Raw genomic sequence first — 21,014 nt, 5'->3', positions numbered from 1 at the left:
TCAGCCAATCACAAATATTAATAAAGTTACAATAAAGCTAAGCAATTACAGTTCAATAAAGCTAAGCAAGCCCATATCAAAAAAATAAAATAAAATAAAGCTAAGCAATTTCACCCAAAAAAAAAAAGAAAAGAATCAACCAATCATATTAAGTCTTTAGTCTTAAAAAGAGAGACTCTCATTTCACTTTCATACTTTCAGTCTTCAGATAAAAGAGAGAAAGAGACAGAGAGAAATAAGAGAGTAGAGAGTAAACCCATTAGAGAAAAAGAGAGAGTCAGAGAGAAGAAAAGTGTAAAGTAAAGATGAAATACCTTAAGGTTAAGGGAGCAGGGAGGCTGAGGCTGAGGGGTGGCACCGTCGGGCTAGGCAGCACGTCGAGGCGACTGGCGAGGAAGGAATCTCCAATCTGATCTGTGCTATTCTGATCTCCGATCCGACTGGCGAGGCCAAGATGATGACCGATCTTCGATTCGGCTGGCGATGATCGATGGCGATGAGCTCTGTTGCTCGAGTTTGAGGCGGAGGCAATGAGCTATGTTTCTCTATTTCTGATTTCAGTTTTTGCTACCATTCGTGGGTTAGTTTTGCTACCATCTGTCTTTAGGTTGGGTTTTGGTTTTTTTTTTTTTTTTTTTTTAAAGAATCCGTGGCCCGTGGGTTTGCTACCATATGTTTTTTTTTTCTTTAGATTGGGTTTGCTTTCCTATTTGTTCTTTAGGATTGATGTTGGGCTTTAGGCAGTGGGCTTACTCTGTTACATTTTTTTTTTTCAGATTTTAGCTTAAAAAAAAATTGGGCTTTTTTTTTTTTGCTTGAAAGTAGAATAGATAATTTTTTTTTATTTTTTTTTATTTTAGGGTGTTCTTGATTTTGCTTGAGGGAATTCCTTTTTTTTTTTAAGGGTAAACAAATAAAAAAAATTTAAATTATGATATATAAAAAAAAAATTATTTTCGAGTCAAGGTGTTCATGGGAACACCCTGCCCTCAACGTGGCATCGCCACTGCTCTAATCTAATCTAAATATATATGTGTGTGAAGCTCACTCCTAAAGTCGTTGCCCACCCCACAAGAAAATTGTGTGAGCAAATTACGTGAGTGTGGCATTTTATGGGAAGTGATGATATAAGGGATTTGACTTTATAAAGAAGGAACAACTAGTAATGGATTCTAGTTAACTCAACTAGTAAAGTCTTTTATGGTCGAATAAGATATCTAACATTCAATCTCTGCTTACACCAAAAAATCAATTGGTGTCTTAATCTAATGATAAAACACAATCATCATAAATGGATACAAATGAAATCAAAATTCATGTTATAAATTATAATATGCACATTTAAGAATTTTCTTTTCTAGTTAACTAAACGCATTGGCTCCACTCACTTTTTTTTTTAAAGATTTTGCTAGAGGAAAAAAAAAAAAAAGAGTTGTCTTTTTCATTTAAATAATAATTTTAAAAATTCTAAAATAAAAAATATATATATTAAATAAAAAAACACCAACAACAACAAAAACAAAAACAAAACAGAACAACAAACAAAAAACTTGTACAGGTCGGAGTCGGGTAATACCCATATCCAACCAACCAATTTCGGGCATGGGGAAAATTTCGCCCCAATTTTCCATCCCTTAACGGGGCAGGTAAAACCAGTCTCATTTAGGTCAGGTACCCGCCCCCTAACGAGTTCTGACTCACACCTCAATATGGCATCAAAGTAACTGTTTTTTTTTTTTTTTTTTCAAAATATTATGTTCATCAAAACTAACAGAGAAACAAGTACAACACGAATTCAAAATAATATAATCAACTTTGATTTTTTCGAAGATAATTTGTTAGAAGTTGTGGAAGTTGTAAAGTGTGGGCAGGGAGAAGAGCTTTGGCAGAATTGCAGATTATATTTTCAGGACATTAAATAGCTTTGAGCAAAATTTTGGTATGGACTTTGTTCATGTTCCTGGATTTTATAATTTTGAAGCTCACAATTTAGTTTTGCGGACAGATGTTTGTACTCCCTGAGTCCATCCCATTTCCTCTAAACCGGCTTTGTTGTTGCTTGGGAGAGAGATGGGCTGACGCCCTACTAACTCCTTGTGTGCCTCAGTTTACTTTGGTGCTATACTGAGAGTGGCCTCAAGACGCTGGCAATAATGGTTGACACATGGTGTAAGAGGAAGGTCTCAAAAAACTATCATAGAAACCAACTCCATTTTAGCAGCAAGCAGAGGTGTTCTAGCTTCTTCCCAAACTGGACTACCAAGTACTAACACTGTCTTCCTCACTCCAAGCTTGAGATGGTAGTCTTGTACACATTTTGGCCATGTCTATATTGTCAGTGCCACTTGAGATATTTTCAATGGAAACATTTTCCTCTTAACTCTAAAGCAAAATAAACAGACCAATAAAATCAAAAATCCCAAAAAAGTGTTACATGAAAGTTTCACCATTGGGTTTGAATAAAAAGTCAAGCCATCTACTTCACCAATTGTGAGATTCCCTACTCACTACAAAAAGTTACATAATGGATTACATTGTCATCAAGTAGAAACCTTGGGGCAAAATGATGGTGGTGTGCCCTCTGTTCTGTGATTTGGCACAGAAATTGGAGCAACCACAGATATAAGCAGCTATAAGTAACGCTATGAAGGAGGTATAAAGAGAGTTAAAAGTTTCATATCTTCTTCAACTTCTTTCTCACTGAGGATCGCTTAGCAGTTCTAAAAGACTGAGCACCAGAAGTAGCGTAAGTTCTGAGCCTCTCCAGGATTCCCCTCTCACTGATACGCAATATCAGAGAATAGTACAACTTCCTCTCTCTTCTTATGCAACAATTCCCTAGTGCTTCAATATCATCTTCCATTGAATTAGAACCATAAAAACTATCGCGCATATCTGCCAGCAATCGGAGAGCATTACAAACATCCTTTGTCAGCAACAAATCCTTACTCACTTCTGAAGCTTTTTCCAACATGAACTTGCCTTTTTCAGACAAAATCATGCCTATGGATCCATTAGAGTTCCCTTTAGTTGACAATGTAAGATCCAACTTATGATATGTATCCTCTGGTAACAGCATTATGTATAACAATATCAGCAGCTCAATTTGGGGTTCCCCATCAGATGAGATCTCAAAATATTCAGTGTTCTCGCTTACACATCCAGAGTAACCCAATCTTCTCCAGAGGGACAGCTTTGCTCGACTATACCGGCCAGAAAACAAAGATAAACTCCATTGAGATACTAGTTCCAAATCAATATTTACAATGTCAAATGGATTATCTGGCTCTGTAAATCCATATCTATGAAGCAATGCAGCATTACCTACCAACCCATATGTATTAAAGACCTGAGAGAAGATAGGGAAAAAAAATGAAGAAACAGTTTGAGAAAAGCATCTTTTTAAATCTATGGGAAACTGGATTTTTACCACAAGAACTATTAGCAGAGTATTATAAAATAGTTAAGGCCAGCAACATAAATGGTGCCCTACCTAAATGAATCAATCTCAGGATTGGGGCTGTGATGGTCGTGTCCAAATTAATCTAGAAGGTCCATGTGTTGGGTCTTTAATGAAAAAGGTAAATCATCCAGCTTTAGAGAGAGATTAACCATTGACAAGTCAACCCATTTCAACAGAACCCTTTTTTGCTGAAGATATTAAATTAATGTACCTTAAGATTCAAAGTTAAATCTAGCTCAAATTACATCGCTGCTCCTTTTAAGACCAAGGTAGAGGGTGAGGTCAGGGATTCCAAACTCATTAGCTGTGTGTGCAACTTAATAATAAAAAATGCACCTTAAGATTCAAAATCTACATCATACCTGATACCACACATAATACTAAAATCGCTAAAAGGAAAAAATGATTGAAAAAGCTACTCTATGAACAGAAGCAAATTCTAACCTCGTTTCCAACTATGACATCTTTCACCATAATCATTTCCAATGCTGTGGTATGATCCCCCAAGACCGAAGAGTTGTCCAAGTCACTACCACCACTAATATCTGATCCTCTACGATCCGAATAGGAATTTTCAGACGATGGTTCATTATCACCAGTATTGGCCTGGAGATCATTTTTGCTGCAGTCAGTATCGCTTATGGAATCAGAATGAAAAGATACAGAGGTGAAGTGAACATCCTCAGCTCCCGTCTTGTGATTAAAACTGATTTCATGTAAAAGAGATTAGTAAATAATAAGGTAAAAAGCAAGATGTAGAAAGCATTATGGGATCTATCAATGAATTCTTTACCAACAATAAATGAGGCAAAACTAAATATAATTAATTAAATTAATACACATGATTGCATCTTCCAAACTATGCATAAGGAAGTAACCATTCTATATGATAAGCATTAAGCTGTAAAATCTCGCCTATCATAATGTGTTTCATACCATAACCCAAAGAAAATGGTATTTGACTCTTTATATCCTTTATTTAAGACATAAACTTTACTAAATATGGGGAAAAACACATCCAAAAACAGGCAGTGCTATTGATAAATGACTAGTACAGCTGAAAAATACATGTAAATGTCCACTGTTCAAGTGTTCATATGTACTACATTTTTTTTTTTCTCTCTGCTTTCGCTCAAAGTACATGTGTCATTAATATTTTAGGGGAAATTACACTTTACCACCCTAAACTATACCTTAAATTACACTTTGCACCCTAAACTTTTCGGATGCACATTTTGCACCCTAAACTATGACATCTGTTACACTTTGCACCCCGGACTTAAATTTTCTGTTATATTGGACGGAGAGCTCAATCACGTGACTAGCACATGACTATTATTTAAGTAACAGCAAGTCAAAATACCTAAATGCCCTCTTCCAAGTCAAAACTCAAAAGAACCTCCTCACTCTTTTACACAGATCACGGTCTCAGACAGTCCCACTCTCTCACACGTGACTTGGTGTTTTGGGTCTTTTGCATGCATAGATCAGCGGACTTTGAGGGTGGTACGGTGGCTGGGTCGCATATGGTAGTGGGTGATGGTGGCTAGCTCCGATTTAGGTTTTGTTTTGGTTGCAATTCATATCTGATTTAGGATTGTTTAGGTCCCAATTCAAATCTGGGTTGGGTTTTGGTTGTGTATGATTAGCTCCTCTCTCTCTCTCTCTCTCTCTCTCTCTCTCCGATTTGGGTTTTTTTTGGTTCCCGATTCAGATTCGGTTTGGGTTTTGGTTGTGTATGATTTAGCTCCTCTCTCTCTCTCACTTTCATGGCAGATCTTGGTGATAGATTGAATGAGATTTGTGTTTGTGGATCTTGTGTGGGTTGGTCCGAATTTGTGTTTATGATTTTGTATCCCTATGAATTTGTGTTTTTGATCTGGTTTTTGATTGTGAGACGGCCAACAATGTGTGGGTTCTGATTGCGGATCTCATGCCCGTAAATTGGCTGTGACTGTGTGTGGCCAAAAACAGTGGAAGAGTTTAGAGAGAGAAAGTGGCTTGTTGTTGGGTTGGAAGAAGGGCATTTGGGTCTTTGACCCATGTTTCACTTAAGCAAGAGTCACATGCAAACTCATGAGGTTGAGATTTCCGTCCAATATAACAGAAAATTTAAGTCCAAGGTGCAAAGTGTAACAGATGTCATAATTTAGGGTGCAAAATGTGCATCCGAAAAGTTTAGGGTGCAAAGTGTAATCTGAGATATAGTTTAGGGTGGTAAAGTGTAATTTCCCCTAATATTTTATATAGCATGAGCTTCCATGGTAGCATACCAATGACTTTATCAGGATTTAAGTTAGCCATTCCTTGACATAAAGATAAATCTTCCTTTAAAAATAAGAGGTATAAAAAATCCAGTCTTCACATCTTAAGTAAGAAAAAGTCAACTCAAAGCCCATGTTGCCAGTGCAACTCCAACAGAAAACTTGGAAAAGGCATAGGCATTTCATTTCGAGAGTCTAGATCTGACATAACGCTGAGACAAATCACAGACAATGGTAGGAGGTTACTCCCTTGTTATATTCCATAGTAATAGATTTGCCCTGGTTACACAGTTTCTACGAAGGGTTTTATAGATTGCAAAAGGCTAGGAGCATATTAAGAGTTTATTTATCATATAATGATGTAGTGCCCGTTTGGTATACTTTGTTTTTCAGCTTTTTAAAAATGGGATTGTTTGAAAAAGTTATAACTAAAAAACTAAAAATAAAAATAAAACTAGAGAAGTGAAGTGAATTTTTTAAATTTGAACAGTGCAATTTAAAACTGAGTTACCAAGGGTGTATCAATGACTGGTTTTGAAGAAAATGCTATGAATTGTTTTCTAGAATTGAGTGATATAATCGAACAAGGATGAAGGGTGCCAAGAAAAGTGTTCATGCAATCTGTCCAAGGGGGTCAGGGAGTTGCAGAATCTGGCTTGTTCCATCAATTATGAAACCAAAAAGTTTGAGGGGAGTGATACAACCAAAAGAAGAGCCAGGGGGTTAACATTACCATGATCATGCAGCTAAAAATCGTTTCATGGAAGTTTGTGGGTTGAATGATGGGAAGAAGTGACTTGAAATTCAAAACTTGTTAAGGGGATGGATAGCAGATGTCATACGTCTTCAAGAAACTAAAATGGGGTCAATGCCTAATGTTATAGGAAGCATATGGTGGCATTTTGTTGATATGGGATAAACGTAGTAGAAAAGTTGAAGAAGCTGTTAGCATGCTGTGTAATAGTAAATTTCATTGAAGATGGCTTCTAATGGGCTTTTCAAGAGTCTACGGGCCTACCACAGACACCTCTCAAAGGGAGCTATGAGAGGAATTGGCAGGGATAATTAGTTGGAGGGGGAGGTGCCTTGGGGTGATTTCAACATGGTTAGATTTTTGGTTGAAAGGAGGTGGGCAACTAGACTTAACTTCAGGAATGCGTGACTTTTCAAAGTTCATCTCAGAGAATGCTATGCTGGACTTGGCCTTGGAGGGAGATGCCTCTACTTGGTCCAACAATCAGCGCCCCCCCCCCCCCCCCAACAACAAAAAAACCATCAATGTCTAGGATAGATTGGTTCTTGGTTTCAACATAATGGGAAGCACATTTTCCCAAGCTGAATCAAAAGTTACTCAAAAGACCACTGTCTGATCATTTTCCTATTTTGCTTGATTATAAGGGGATAAACAAAGGCAAAAGTTCCTCTAAATTGAAAGGGAACATTATGATCGGTGCTTCAAGGGAAAAGAACTAAGTATGGTGAAGCTGAAATATTTATTTATGAAGTACATATATGACTTGATTTTGCTGTCTCCTTCACTCTCAGTGGCAAGACTCCTAGATTTTCTGGATTCCTTGTGCTTTCACTAGTGTTGTATCTTACTGTTTTTTGTATTTTTGCCTGCTTAGTTTTCTTTCTTTTATAATCAGTATTTCACTCTATGTATATAGCCCTTGTACTTGAGTAGCAACATTACCAAATGGGCGTAGGATATAATCATTCATTTATCAAATGATGATATTGGGAAATATAAGTAGTTTAGTGGCATTGTCTAGTCTCTATATAAGTTGAACCAAGGTTTGAATCTCCCCCTCTTTCACTTGTTGTAACAATTGAACCCCAATTATTTGTTATAACCATAAATAACCAAGAATGCATAAATAAGAAGGGAGATAATGGTTTATGCTGACAGTGTTTGAGGCCCGGCGACCTCTGATTAGCCAGACATTCTTCTCTCATTTTTTTTTTCCGATCAGTCATGGGGGGAGTTCGCAGATTTTTCATTGAATCCAAGTTTTTTCAATTAGCTGTAAAGGAAGGGGGATGTTATTTCTTGCTACGTATTTTTGAGAGGGGCAAATACTCTATGAGATCAGTCTTCATGGGCAAGATTGCAGCACAATGGCTGATGGATAATATTGAACACATTGTTGTTGGGACAAACTCCAAACAGTTTTTTACATTCAGAGATGGCGACATTGCTTATACTCTCCAACGGAGCACCAATTTTTCTGGTCAGTTCTTACTTTTGACTGAACTTAAAGTTGGCGGGTCTAGGAGATCGATTATTATCCCTGAAGGCAAAGAGAAATATGATTGGAGGGTTTTTGGGCTTGAACTTAGGAAGATGTTGCATCCTGCCCAATTTGCGATAGGTGGAACTGGTCATCCAAAATTTATCCCTCAGGTGCATAGGTATAATTCGGAGGTTCTAAACTATAGAACTTTTGCTGAAGTTGTACAAGGTTATCAGGGAAAAATAGAGGATAGAAAGCAACTAAAGCAATTAGGTACCACAGACAAGGGGAAGATGACACAGTTGGTGATGAATCAGAGATGGTCAGGTGCCAAGATAGGAGATTTTCCGGTGGGCAAGTCTGATAAGATGGTGGTGGGAGGAGGGGATAGGAGGGAGCAAGGCATTAATGTGGAGACAGAGTTTGGTGAGCAAAATCCGGTAGGAAATAATAAGAGATCTCCATTGAAATTCAAGTCAAATTAGAGTGTACATGGTTATGGAAATAAACGTGATTTGAGGAATCCTGACTGGGCAGCAATAGGCTTGACTATTGAGGTAAATGGGGAAGGAAAAAGGAGGGTGGTATGGAGTTCTTATAAAGGTGATTTAAGGAGTCCTATTTGGGTGAAAAGAAATCAGAGGGTGCAGGTGGTGAGTACTCCAAGAGGATCACGGGTTCACACAAATCCTGAGGTGTATAAAGGTGGATTGAGGCAACCCAAGTGGGTCAGTTAGAGGGAACACGTGGTGGGTCCCTATAGGAGTTCATAGTGTCACTTACTTCCTGTGGTGGGCTCTGATAGTGAGTGGGCTTCACGGGAAAGTAATACAACGCAAACTATGGGCTTAAATGTGGGTTTAAATGTGAAAACCAAGCTGGCCCAACCTGGTCTGGGACATACCCAGCTGCCCGAGGTAAGTTTCTTAAGCCCAAGCACTTGTGTATTGGGCGAGCCATCTGCGACAACGGCAGAAGTCTCCTCAGACATACCCAAGTCTCCGACGCCCACTAAAGAGGTGGCAGATCATCAGGCAGCGTCTCCAACCAGCTCCGATAGCCTCACGGTGGGTCGGACAGAGGCAGTTTGCTGCGACTTGGATGGGTTCACCTCCGACGGCCTTGTGGTGACTCAGAAGCCTGAGACGGTGGCTAGAAATGGTTCTTTGTGCCTTGGGGGGGCTCCGATGGAAATTGGTTGTAGTCCCTATGATGGGTTTAACTCCGATGGACACACAATGTCTCTGATGGTGACTCCGTTATGCTTCAGGGTAAGGCCGATTGGGTAGCTACGCCAATTTCTATGGGTTTCTTCTTGGCAGCAGCCCTTCTTAGAATGATTGGGTTCTGGGTTGGTGGATTATGGTGTCTATGGTATGGATAAGGCTGGAAGTGGGAGTAGAGTGCATTTGTCTCAGGGGGTGGATGACAAGTGCACCAGGCAGATTGTTGTTTTTGAGACTAATCAGCCCGATCTGGGGGTCTCGATGGAGGAGGGAGGGGCTATCTCAGAAGTAGCTTGTATGGGTGAGGAGGAGAGTTTGACAGACTGTGAGCCGCTATCCTCTATCGCTCCTCCGGGGCTAGAATTGTCAATGGAAATGTATAAGGATAATGAGGTGTTGGGTCTGGGTAGTAAGTTGGATGTCTCAAGTTGGGTGAAGCATAGGATCCCAGGTTTTAGTAAAGTGGTTGGGCTTTCTGTGAACCGTCATGAGAGGTTATGCATTGACTATCTTCAAAGGTTAGAAAGGGAGATGGAGGTAGTTATTGAACGACAGAAGAAAGCAGCAGCTAACCAAAAGGCAACCTCCTCAATGGGTAAAGGGAAAAGAGAGTTGAGGAATTTAATTTCCTCAGTAAATTATGATGGGCGAGAGGGTGTTGGTAGTGTAGTAGAGGAAGTTGTGGGGAATTGATAGTATTAATGAAGTTGAAAATGATTTCTTGGAATGTTAGAGGACTAAACGACTCCCAGAAACATTTGGTAGTCAAACATTTGTTACGGTAGTGGAAGTGTGCTGTTATCTGCCTTCAAGAAACAAAACTTGTCGGCATTGATAGACAGATGGTTTGCAGCCTGTGGAGTTGTCCATATGTGGATTACGCAGTTCTAGATGCTAGGTTCGTTCTCGGTGTCGGTTCAATGGAAAGGGGTGGAAGATGGTTTTATTTGGGCTTGTTCAGGGGTGTATGGCCCAAATGACAACAATATGAGGGGTTATATGTGGGATGAGTTGGTTGGTATTCAGCAGTACTGGAATGTTCCCTGGTGCTGTTTTAGGGATTTTAATATTGTTCGCTTTCCTAGTGAACAAAGGGGTGGATCTCGGCTTACTTCAGCTATGGAAAAGTTTTCTGAATTTATCGAGGACCTAAATTTGATAGACTTGCCTTGGAGGGAGGGAGTTATACATGGTCCAGTGGTACTAGCCAGCCATCCATGTCTAGGATTGATAGAGCTCTAGCGTCGCATGACTGGGAGCAACACTTTCTGGATGTGATCCAGCAGATTCTACCACGACCTATTTCAAACCATTTCCCAATTCTTTTGGAGGCAGGGGGTATGGTGAGGGGGAAAAGTCTTTTCCAATTTAAGAATATGTGGTTGAAAACGGACGGGTTTGTTGACAGAGTTGATTCATGGTGGAATCGCCATTCTTTCTCGGGTACACCTAGCTATGTGTTCACCAAAAAATTGAAAGCTTTGAAAGAAGACATTATTCAGTGGAACCGCCAAGAATTCGGCAACGTTGACTGCAAGAAGAAAGAATTATTAGGGGCTTTAGAGTCGCTAGATGCTAAGGATGGGGTTCTTGGACTCACTGAAACAAAGTTGTGTGAGAGAAATGAAGTGAGATCGCAAATAGAGCATCTTCTTTCTCTAGAGGAGATCTCATGGAGATAGAAATCGAGGATGTTGTGCATTAAGGAGGGTGATCATAAGACAAAGTTCTTCTACAAAATGGCTAACTCCCGTAGAAGGCATAATCATTTGAGTTTCTTAGAAGTGGATGGGGTGATTTATGAGGAAGGAGCAGAAGTGGCTACTCAAGTAGTTCAATTTTATAAAACTCTGTATCAAGAGTCCGAAGAGTGGAGACCTTTTGTGGAAGGTCTAGAGTTTGATCAAATTGAAGAGGCAGAGAGGGGCTGGATGGAGAGGAGGTTTGAGAAGGACGAGATAATACAAGTGGTTAGAGATATGGAAGGGGATAAAGCTCCAGGTCCAAATGGCTTTTCTATGGCCTTTTTCCATCACTGCTGGAGAGTGGTAGAAAGTGATGTTTTAGCAGTTTTTGAAGAGTTCTATCAGCACTATAAGTTTGAGAAATCTCTAAATGCTACCTTTTTAGTTTTAATCCCTAAGAAGAATAATGCCTCTAACATTCGAGATTTCAAACCTATTAGTTTAGTGCGGAGCTTGTATAAAATCTTGACCAAGGTTTTGGCCAATCGACTAAAAGTGGTGTTAGATCAACTGATATCTGAATCTCAGAATAGTTTTGTAGGAGGTAGACAAATCCTTGATTCAGTTCTCATTGTCAATGAGTGTGTGGACAGCCGGACAAAGAGTAAGATTCCTGGGGTAATCTATAAGTTAGATATTGAGAAAGCATATGACAATGTGAATTGGGAGGCACTTCTGAAGTTGATGAAGAAAATGGGCTTTGGGGAGAAATGGTGCAACTGGATTCGAACTTGTATCTCGACAATGCAATTTTTTGTGTTAGTTAACGGGTCACCAGCTAATTTCCTTGGCAGCTCTAGAGGTTTGAGACAAGGGGATCCACTGTCTCCCTTGTTATTTTTAATTATGATGGAGGTGTTTAGTAGGACGGTGAAGAGAATGGAAGGGGCAGGATTACTTAGTGGTTTTAGGGCAGATGGCAGGAGGGGCAGAGGGGAATGTGTTTCGCATTTGCTGTTTGCGGATGATACCATTTTGTTTTGTGAGGTAGCGGTGGAGCAAATCCTACATATTCGTTTGTTGCTACTTTGTCTTTAGGCTGTGACCGGTTTGAAGATTAACGTAGCTAAGAGCGAAATGGTTCCTATAGGAGAGGTAAATGATGTGCATGCTTTGGCAGAGATATTGGGTTGTAGGGTTGGGACCCTACCAATGACTTATCTTGGTATGCCGTTGGGGGCGTCCCATAAAGACCCCTCTATTTGGAACCCTATATTAGAAAAAATTGAAAGAAAGTTAGCAGGTTGGAAGAAGTTGTTTTTGTCAAAAGGTGGCAGACTGACATTGCTTAAAAGTACGTTATCTAGCCTCCCTACTTATTTCTTATCTCTTTTCACCATTCCTACACGTGACGAACAAAATTGAGAAGCTGCAAAGAAACTTCTTGTGGGGTGACACTAAGACACATTTGTTGGGTTGAGATAAGGCGTGCATGCCTATGGCTAATGGCGGTTTGGGTATTAGGAAGTTAACCATGTTCAATAAAGCCTTACTTGGAAAGTGGCTTTGGCGTTTTGGGATCGAGGAAAATAGGCTGTGGAGGAGGGTGGTAGCTTTGAAATTTGGGGAAGAATGGGGGGATGGATCTCTAAGTTGGGAAGGGGTGCTCATGGGTGTGGTCTGTGGAGAAGTATTCGGATGGGATGGGAAATGTTTCACAAAAATGTCCACTTTAAGGTTGGGGTGGGGGATAGAGTGAAATTCTGGATGGATAGGTGATGTGGAGAACTTCCTCTCCAGTTGGCTCTTTCGATCTTTTACATTTTTGCTGCAAACAAAGAAGCTTCCATAGAATCATCTCTGTTGTGCCAAGGAGAGGGGAATAGGAGAATTTGGGATGTTCGCTTCATTCGAGGTCCTAATGATTGGGAGGCAGATGTGGTGGATGATTTCTTCCGTTTCTTGGCATCCAATCAACCCCCTGTAACTGAGGGTGATCGTATGAGATGGAAGTTGACAAAGAATGGGGATTTTACTATCCGCTCCTTTTATCACAAGCTTCATGGTTCTTCTTCCATTGTCTTTCCATGGAAAGGTATTTGGAAAGTTAAGGCACCCGGTGTGTCTCTTTGTTTGGATAGCGGCATAGGATAGGATTCTCACAGGAGATAATCTGAGGCTTAAGGGCTATGACTTCGTTGATTAGTGTATTATGTGTCGGTGCTGTGGGGAGACAATGGATTACTTCTTGTTATATTGTGGAAAGGCTTATCGGCTGTGGTGCTTTGTCTATAGAACCTTTGGGATTTCATGGGTCCCCTCTGGTACGGTATTAGATCTCCTCTCTAGCTAGTGAAATTAGTTGGGGAAGCATTCATCTCACATTTGGAATTTAATTCCATTGTGTCTGATGTGGTGTATTTGGAGGGAACGCAATCAGCGGACTTTTGAGGATTTGGATAGATCCGATGACCAAATGCTCGCTCTCTTTTCTGGTTACCTTTTTGATTGGGCTAGGGCTTGGGGACTCACATCTAGTAATTCTCTCCCGCTCTTCCTAAGCAGTCTTCTTCTTTGTTCATAATGTTTTTCTTATTTTATGTTTGTACTTTTCTTTCTTTTCTTGTACGTTTGATATGCTAGTGCTTCTTTGCATTTAGCAGTTTATTGAATATACTTGTTTCTTACCTATCAAAAAAAAGACAATGGTTTATGCTAAGTAGCTTTACATTCTAACTTAGAAACAATTAAAAGATGAATCATATTCAAATATACAAGAGAAATGAAGGCCTAACTTACAGATCAGCCAAAGGAACCATTCCAGATCCATGGAACTCATCTATTGCAAAAGACCGAGAAGCAATGAGACTTCTTGCTGCCAAGTATTGTTCAACGCCAAAAAAATTTGGATTGAGATTAAAAGGCAGTTGTGAATCCAATAGAGGCAGAATGTTCTCTTTCCAGTCCTCATAAATAATAGCTTTGTCTTCTTTCACAGTCTGCCTACAATTGTAAAACACAATATAAATAGGTCCAACAATCTTACCGACACGTCCAATTTCACAACTTGCTAAAGTGGTTGATTGTTTGTGAATAGTGGGAAAGAGTGGTGAGCATACAGTGTCCATTACTCACAGTCGACTACTTCACCATGTCATGAAATTGGGTGTGTTTATTCAAAGGAAAATGCTAAATCTTAACAACTGGCATGATTGATGGGTTTCAACCAACTAATAAAATGAAAGTTTGGATACAACCTAATTGGTAGTAAAATTCGTAATATACCTAACATCACTATTATTCAAATCAATAATGTCAGAGACACCCAATTTCAGGGCATGTTAATGTGGTTAATTGTGAGTGATAGGCACTTCTACCCAAGATTACATGAGAAATGTCACTACAAAGTTTTACAATAAAAAGCTTATAAACTGATGTGACAACAAGATTAGTGCCAACTCAACAAGATAATAATAAATGGAGTAATTCTTAGGTACGGAGAATGGTTCATGTGACTGTACTCCAGGGTACCTAAGTATGTATTTTCCTAATAAATGAGTGCTTGAGTCACAGTCAATTAAATCGCGTAAGCAATTAGGTAATTGGGTTGTATTCAAATAGAAAAGGGCATGTGATTAGAAGCAAGAATAATGGAGGGTGATGATGACCGACCTTGTGGAGCTCAGTGCCACATAGGAGAGAGTCGACCTCGTGGAGAGACCAAAGCAAAGGCAAGGATTCATGAGGAGGCAAGAGATGAAGGTAAGGAGCCCAAGGAGAGCTTTGGCCTAAGCTCCTCTCGTACATGACAGCCACTGAGAGTCCTAAAGAACCACCCAACCCAGCAGATTCTATCAGGTCACGTGCACCACTCGTCATGACGGTGAGGCACGTGGTTTTGGGTATTCTCGCCACCATGTCACCTACCTTGAGATCGCAAAGCGCTCTCACGGAAATGGCTTCGCCGTCGTCGGTGAATTGGAGGGCGTCGCTGAAGTCGATGCCTTGGGATCTCATCCACCGCTTGAACGCTCTCAGTCGCCTGCTACTGCTGCCCATTGTATTTTGTGGCGGCGTTTGAGCTCTTTCCTCTTTGTGAATTGTGATGTCAGTAATTCACTTTGCTCTGTTTTGGACGTTCTGTTGTCTCTTGGTTTCGGGCCCTTCGAGTTCGTGTGTCGGTTTTCGGGCAATTTTCGGACACAGTATTACCCATGATTTTTTTTCTACCCAAAAATAGCATTTGGTAGCAATTATTTTTTTTTTTTTTGTTTTAAATTTGTAATCAATTTTTGTTAGTGGGTTGAGAAAATTGACCAAATTAACTGTTACTAAAATGACATTTTTAGTTTTTTTTGTTTTCTTTTTATGGACGGACTTACATGGTTTTAACGCTTGAATTTGAAACCTTGTTCCTTGAAACATTAAACACATCTTAAATCTATCTAATTACAAGTAAAGTGCATTTTGTCAAAGGATTAACCAATTCTATATTGACATATGCTCCTAACATGATTCACATATGTCCTAACACTCTCCCCTTTGACAATCCGTGACAAAACCACAACAAACAAATGAACATATGAGAGAAGTCATAAATCACTCAACTCATACTCACTTGTTGAATACAATAAAATCTATCCTAACACAAACTCTTGAAAAATTTTGCAAGAAGATAGTTCATGGCAAGAAGACTTTGACAACCTGTATTTCTGAAACACTTTAAACAAAACTCATCATGCTATCTTAGTGTGAAACAAAAATAAAAGATTTCATACAATTACTAAGAAGCATGTGCATAAAGAGAAAAAAAAAACAACACATGTAAAGATAGGTGAATAACATACATCAACATATATTTATCCAAAGATAAGTACAATGTATGTCAAATGGTCACAAGAACGGTATATATGAGGTAATGTAAAAGAAATAAAAGAAAAATACATAATAACCTCACTACATCCCTCAAAATATAAACACTCCCCTTAACAAAAATCTCATATGCTAACTCTCTCCCCTTATGTACATGACTACTCTCATATCCAAAACTACTCCCCCTTATTGTTATGAATGACAAAGTGTAAGTAAATCAAGCAGTCATCTCATCATCACTGGGCGAGTTAGCATCCTTATCCTTATCCTCATCATCATCGTCGTCGTCGTCAGAGTCACCATCATCGTCAGAGTCCTCAGATGCCTTTGGAGAAGGAGAGGGAGACTCCACAAAGCCACCAAGGCAAGCTTGCCATCAAGCAATACGGCTGACACGGGTGTTCACCTGACACAACTCATCACTGAGTGTGTTAAGGTGAGCATCCATGTGTTGCAACTGCGCCATGACTGCCTCGAGGGTCACACCACCCTCCGATGATGAAGGTGCGGATGTGAAAGGAGTGGAAGAACTTGGAGGAGTCACAGTCTCTGTCCGTGGCAGCTTCAGTCGAAGCTAGGCCTCGCTTTGTCTAACAGTAGCTGCATCTATGGCACACATGACCGAAAAAAGATGAGACTCGGGATAAGAGACAAAAAAAATGGCAAAGAATCCGCGTGATAGCCGAAGGAAAAATGAGCTTATCGCGAGTTGTCATATCCCTATAGACATCTATGAGGGATAGGATGAAGTGAAAGGGAAAATCAATAGAGAGTCCCTCAAAAAGGGATAACAAAAATTGAGCACGAGGCTCTGTGATAAAGTTATAATGAGACAATGGATGGAGAACGAATGTTGTCACCATGTTAAGGAATCTCAGACCTTTTGTAAAGCCCAAACAAGGGGTGTTTTGACGATTATCCCAAGATGAAGGTGTCTCACAGGAATAGAAACAAGAGTTCGTCTTTGGACACAGTCCTCAGAAGATCGCAGCTAGGGTAGTCAAGATGCACTACCCTAGGAACGTGTAATACCTCAGATACAATATCCGAAGTGACTACAATGCGCGTACCTCAAACGCGAGTGATAAAATGAGATACAGAATAGTCAAATCCTTGCATATTGGAGTAAAACTCTTGTATGATCATGAAGTGACAAGTGATCGGGATGCCACACAATAACTCCCAACCCCGATTGTGGATGACAGTAGGAAGGTTAGTATCGTAAAAATCAGATAGAACGACTTGGCATTCTGAATGAATGCCTCGTCGTGAGAAGTTCTCCAAAAAGTCCTTACGGGCTTTATCATCACAGAACTAGACGTGAGATGGAGTGGGGTCAGAAGGGGAAGAAGAAGAAGATGCCCTAAAATGAAGAGGGTTCCAAGACGAAGTAAACTTGCGTTTAGGTGCCATAGAGCAAACTAACGCAAGAAAGAGAAAGGGAGAGAGAAAGACATGCAAAAAAGCACCAAACAAATCAATATAAGTATATAAAGAAATGAAAGTACGTATGCATGAAAATGCATGAACATGTGATATGCAACATAAAAATCATCATGGGCTCAGCCCAATCCAAACCTAACAACACACAGCAATTCAACATATATAGCACACATCTATAATGCATAAAAATATAGTTAAAATGCAAATGTAATGCAATGCATGATGATTTGAAATCATTTAAACAAAAACCCCATCCCAAAAATTTTGCAAACACCTCATTAAACTTGAAAAACCCCAAATTCTTTCAAAAATCCCAAAAGTTAGGTCACAAAGGATGAAATGCATGATAAAATAAGAGAAATAAAATCATACCAAAGGAAGAAATCAACCTTGAGACTAAAGATTGAGTGGGGAAGTGATTTGGAGTGAGAGAGAGGTGTTTGGGAAGGTAAGAAGTCAAAAACGATCGAGAGAGATAGAGGGGAAATGAGAGAAATGTCACGCGGACACTATATATAGAAATCCCAATTTCTCGATGGATCGAAAGGTGTCGAGAGTTGTCGAAAATTAAAAACCGAGAAATAGCTATCGAGGAGCTATCAAGAGGTGTCCACAGCAAATAAACTTTGATGGTTGAGAAGCTATTGAGCATACAGAAACTTCCTCGATGGATCGAGAAGTTGTCAAGCAGCTATCGAGATTGAATCTCAAGAATCTCGATGGATCGAGTCTGCGATAACAGCTATCGAGAAAAGAAGCTCAAAAGGCTCGATAGATAACCTAGCTATCAAGAGGTATCGAGAAGCTATCGAGATTGCATCAAAAGAGTTTTTCAAAGAAGAGAAAAACACAGACATAAATGCAATCAAACATGCTACTCAACCAAAGATCCAAGCAACATTTTAAGCTCCCAAAATCATCTCTCAACAAGAAAAAAATGTCAAGCATTTAGATCCAAAACACACACACACACACTAAACAAGTCTAACCAATTTTATATTTCAAAAACAAGTTAAGACAATTTAGTAAACATACATTAACACATGTATTTCTTGTGATAGTCAAATCACATTGTACCTGCACATGTATCAAGAGTAGCAAAGAATATTGCATGTTGTGTGTGAAAAACATAGCAAGACTGCATAAGTGTTTACATATTATGACGATTTGAAATATGAGAAAATCACTTTAACTCACACACAATCATAATTATTTGATGGGAACTATTATCTTTAAGGTAATCCCATAACTCCCATATCTCCTAGAAGACATGCTTGCAATTATATATAAAACATTTTGATTCTTTTTGCTTTTAAGCAAACCATGCATGGGCATATAAGAGAAAAAAGAAATACCTAATGATGTTAAGCTTTTAACATTGCACTTTTGCTATGTTGAAGCATACAGACGTCATTTCATGATTGGCGGGCAACAGTGGTGAGATGATTATTTATGCATTTCTCTTAGGATTTTCTAGTCCTTCCCATCAAAAAGAGTGATACAAGTGTTAAGTACAAGAGATTACTTAATTTTACTCATCACAAACACAAGTCACAAAACTCACTTGCTTAGTTGTGCATAGAGATACTCATCAAAGTTACAAAAGATACAAAGTTTAGAAAACTTTGTTTCAATGGCCATTCAAGATACACCAATGTATACAAACACACACTGTTTTTGTATTTTTCTGATTTTTCAATTTTTTTATATTTATTTTTATGAAAAACAAAATAAAGCAAAACTGAAGAATAAACAAACAAAAACATGTTCAACAAAGCAATGCATAAAACTAGAGTAACTCAAAATATGAAAGCAAAACACACAAGTAATGCAAAATCAAAAACAAGAAGGAGAGAGAAAAAGTGACTAAATCACTTGGAGTCTTTTGCCTTCCACACCTTGGAGGAACCTTTCCGTTTTGCAAACCCTTGATCCGGCTATAAGGGAGAAGAATTGAAACCGTTCAAGTTCGAAAGGAACATAAGGGCTTTGAGTAGATCTCCAAGAGGAGCAGAGGAGGATGGAAACTAATTCTGGTTTCTCGATGAGATCATACTGTTGCTTTGTTAAGTAGCTAACCACTTATAGCAATTAGGTCGGATATGTCCAGCTACTCCACAGAGATGTTGCTTCTTCTGTTTAGGATTTTGAGTGTTTCCCTTCTTAGCCCTAGGATTTTTAGTCTCTTTCTTATCCTGCTTAGGGGGTGCTAGATTTACCTTTGTCTATGTTCTTACTAGCTAACACATTTTTCATATCATTGTTTTCAAATTCAACATTATTAGTAGGAGAAACAAAAATAGTAATACTAATAGAAGCAATACTAGGAGAGAAGAAATCATACCCTAAACCGGTTCGATTATAGGCAGATTTCTGAAGACTAAGCATCTCGTCAAACTTTGCACTTAAAGTCCTTTCTAGCTGAGCTCTGACTTGGAACAATTCTACCTCAAGCTTCTTGGTCTTCTCAGCCAAGAAATTATTCTCAAATCTCAGTGCTCCAGTGGTCTGATTTGCTTCATCAAACTTCGTGGAGATTTCTTCTCGTTTAAACTCCACTTCACTGAGCTTTTTGGTGGCCAACCTATACAACTTCTCATGTTTTTTCAAGACCTTGTATAATTTTGCATAAGCTATGTAGATGTCATCTTGTTCATCCATCTTCTCAAATTTAGACTCCATCAAGTCCTCTTCTTCATCCACATCTTCAACAATCCCCTCAATAGGATTTACAGTGGCAGTGAAAGCATTTAGGATTCCATCATCCTCATTGTCAGAATCATCTTCAGGCTCGGTGTCGCTCAAGGTAGCAGCAAGTGCCTTGCTCTTCCTAATGGTATTAAGATACGTAGGGCACTCTTGTTTCATATGACCAAAGGCTTAACACTCAAAGCACTTTGGTCTTGAGGGAATAGTGTATTGACCGCCATCCCTAACATCCTTCTTTCCTTTGTCCTGATTCTTGAACTGAGACGAACTGGACTGCTTGCGGTCTTTATCAAATCCTTTAGCATTGGCATTCGTCATAAACTTTTTTAATTGCCTAGTGATATAGGATTTCATCTTAGAATCTTTATCATCTGAAAACTCTCAATATCACTGCTCCTGCCCTTCAATACCTTGTTCTTTCCCTTATTAGATTTCCCTATCCTTGTTAAACCCAACTCATAGGTCTGCAAATTGCCAACTAGCTCTGTCAAAAGAATTTTATCAATATCCTTTGATTCCTTAATCACAATGATCTTGGCATGAAATCTCTCGAGTAGAGATCTGAGCACCTTTCTAATAATCTTGAGTCCAGGAATGGTTTCCCCAAGATTGAAGGTTGAGTTCACTATGTCCTTGAGCTTGGTATAGAACTCATCGAATAACTCATCATCCTCTATCTTAATCTCTTTGAAGCTCGTAGTAAGCCTCTGAAGTTTTGAATCCTTGACTGCCTTAGTTCCTTCATAGGTTGTCTAGAGGATGGTCCATGCTTTCTTAGCAATTTCAGTAAAGGATATCTTCTTAAACTCCTCATTTGTGACCACACTGAATAACGCATTCATCACCTTGCTGTTGAAATTTGCTTCCCTGATCTTAGCATCATCCCAATCGGTCGGCGCTTCCTTCGGCTTGGTCCAGCCTATCTCCACAACATGCCACACATTTTCATTTAATGACTGCAAGAAAGCTCTCATGCGTACTTTCCAGTATGCATAGTTAGTACCATCAAATAAAGGAGGTATAATGAGAGACTATCCTCTATCCATGACAAACAGGGGTCAATGGATCTCACAAGAGTTAATGGATCACACAGCAAAGATTAAAACCTAATTAGA

General features: G+C 39.2%; 1 protein-coding gene across 1 annotated transcript; it reads right to left on the bottom strand.

Moving 5' to 3' along the window:
• Positions 1–2,351: 2,351 nt before the first annotated feature.
• LOC115965278 (ribosomal lysine N-methyltransferase 3) lies at positions 2,352–15,069 on the bottom strand. The gene is made up of 4 exons (XM_031084450.1): positions 14,548–15,069; positions 13,675–13,874; positions 3,908–4,169; positions 2,352–3,349 (listed from the first exon to the last, which is right to left on the bottom strand). The coding sequence occupies exons 1-4, from the start codon at positions 14,932–14,934 to the stop codon at positions 2,675–2,677; spliced, it is 1,524 nt and encodes a 507-aa protein (XP_030940310.1). The 5' UTR covers positions 14,935–15,069; the 3' UTR covers positions 2,352–2,674.
• Positions 15,070–21,014: the final 5,945 nt, after the last annotated feature.

Source organism: Quercus lobata, chromosome 10, assembly GCF_001633185.2.
Source record: "Quercus lobata isolate SW786 chromosome 10, ValleyOak3.0 Primary Assembly, whole genome shotgun sequence".
NCBI classification, from domain to species: Eukaryota; Viridiplantae; Streptophyta; class Magnoliopsida; order Fagales; family Fagaceae; genus Quercus; species Quercus lobata.
Note: the sequence above shows the minus strand (reverse complement) of the source record. Positions and strands in the feature narration are given on the sequence as shown.

Excerpts from the sequence above, each read along its gene's own strand:
- LOC115965278 (XM_031084450.1), bottom strand. The coding sequence starts at position 14,934 with ATGGGCAGCAGTAGCAGGCGACTGAGAGCGTTCAAGCGGTGGATGAGA. Across the intron at positions 13,875-14,547 it reads GTGGCACTGAGCTCCACAAG|ACTGTGAAAGAAGACAAAGC; the intron begins GTCGGTCATCAT and ends AATTGTAGGCAG. Across the intron at positions 3,350-3,907 it reads ATGTCATAGTTGGAAACGAG|GTCTTTAATACATATGGGTT; the intron begins GTTAGAATTTGC and ends ATCTTCTCTCAG.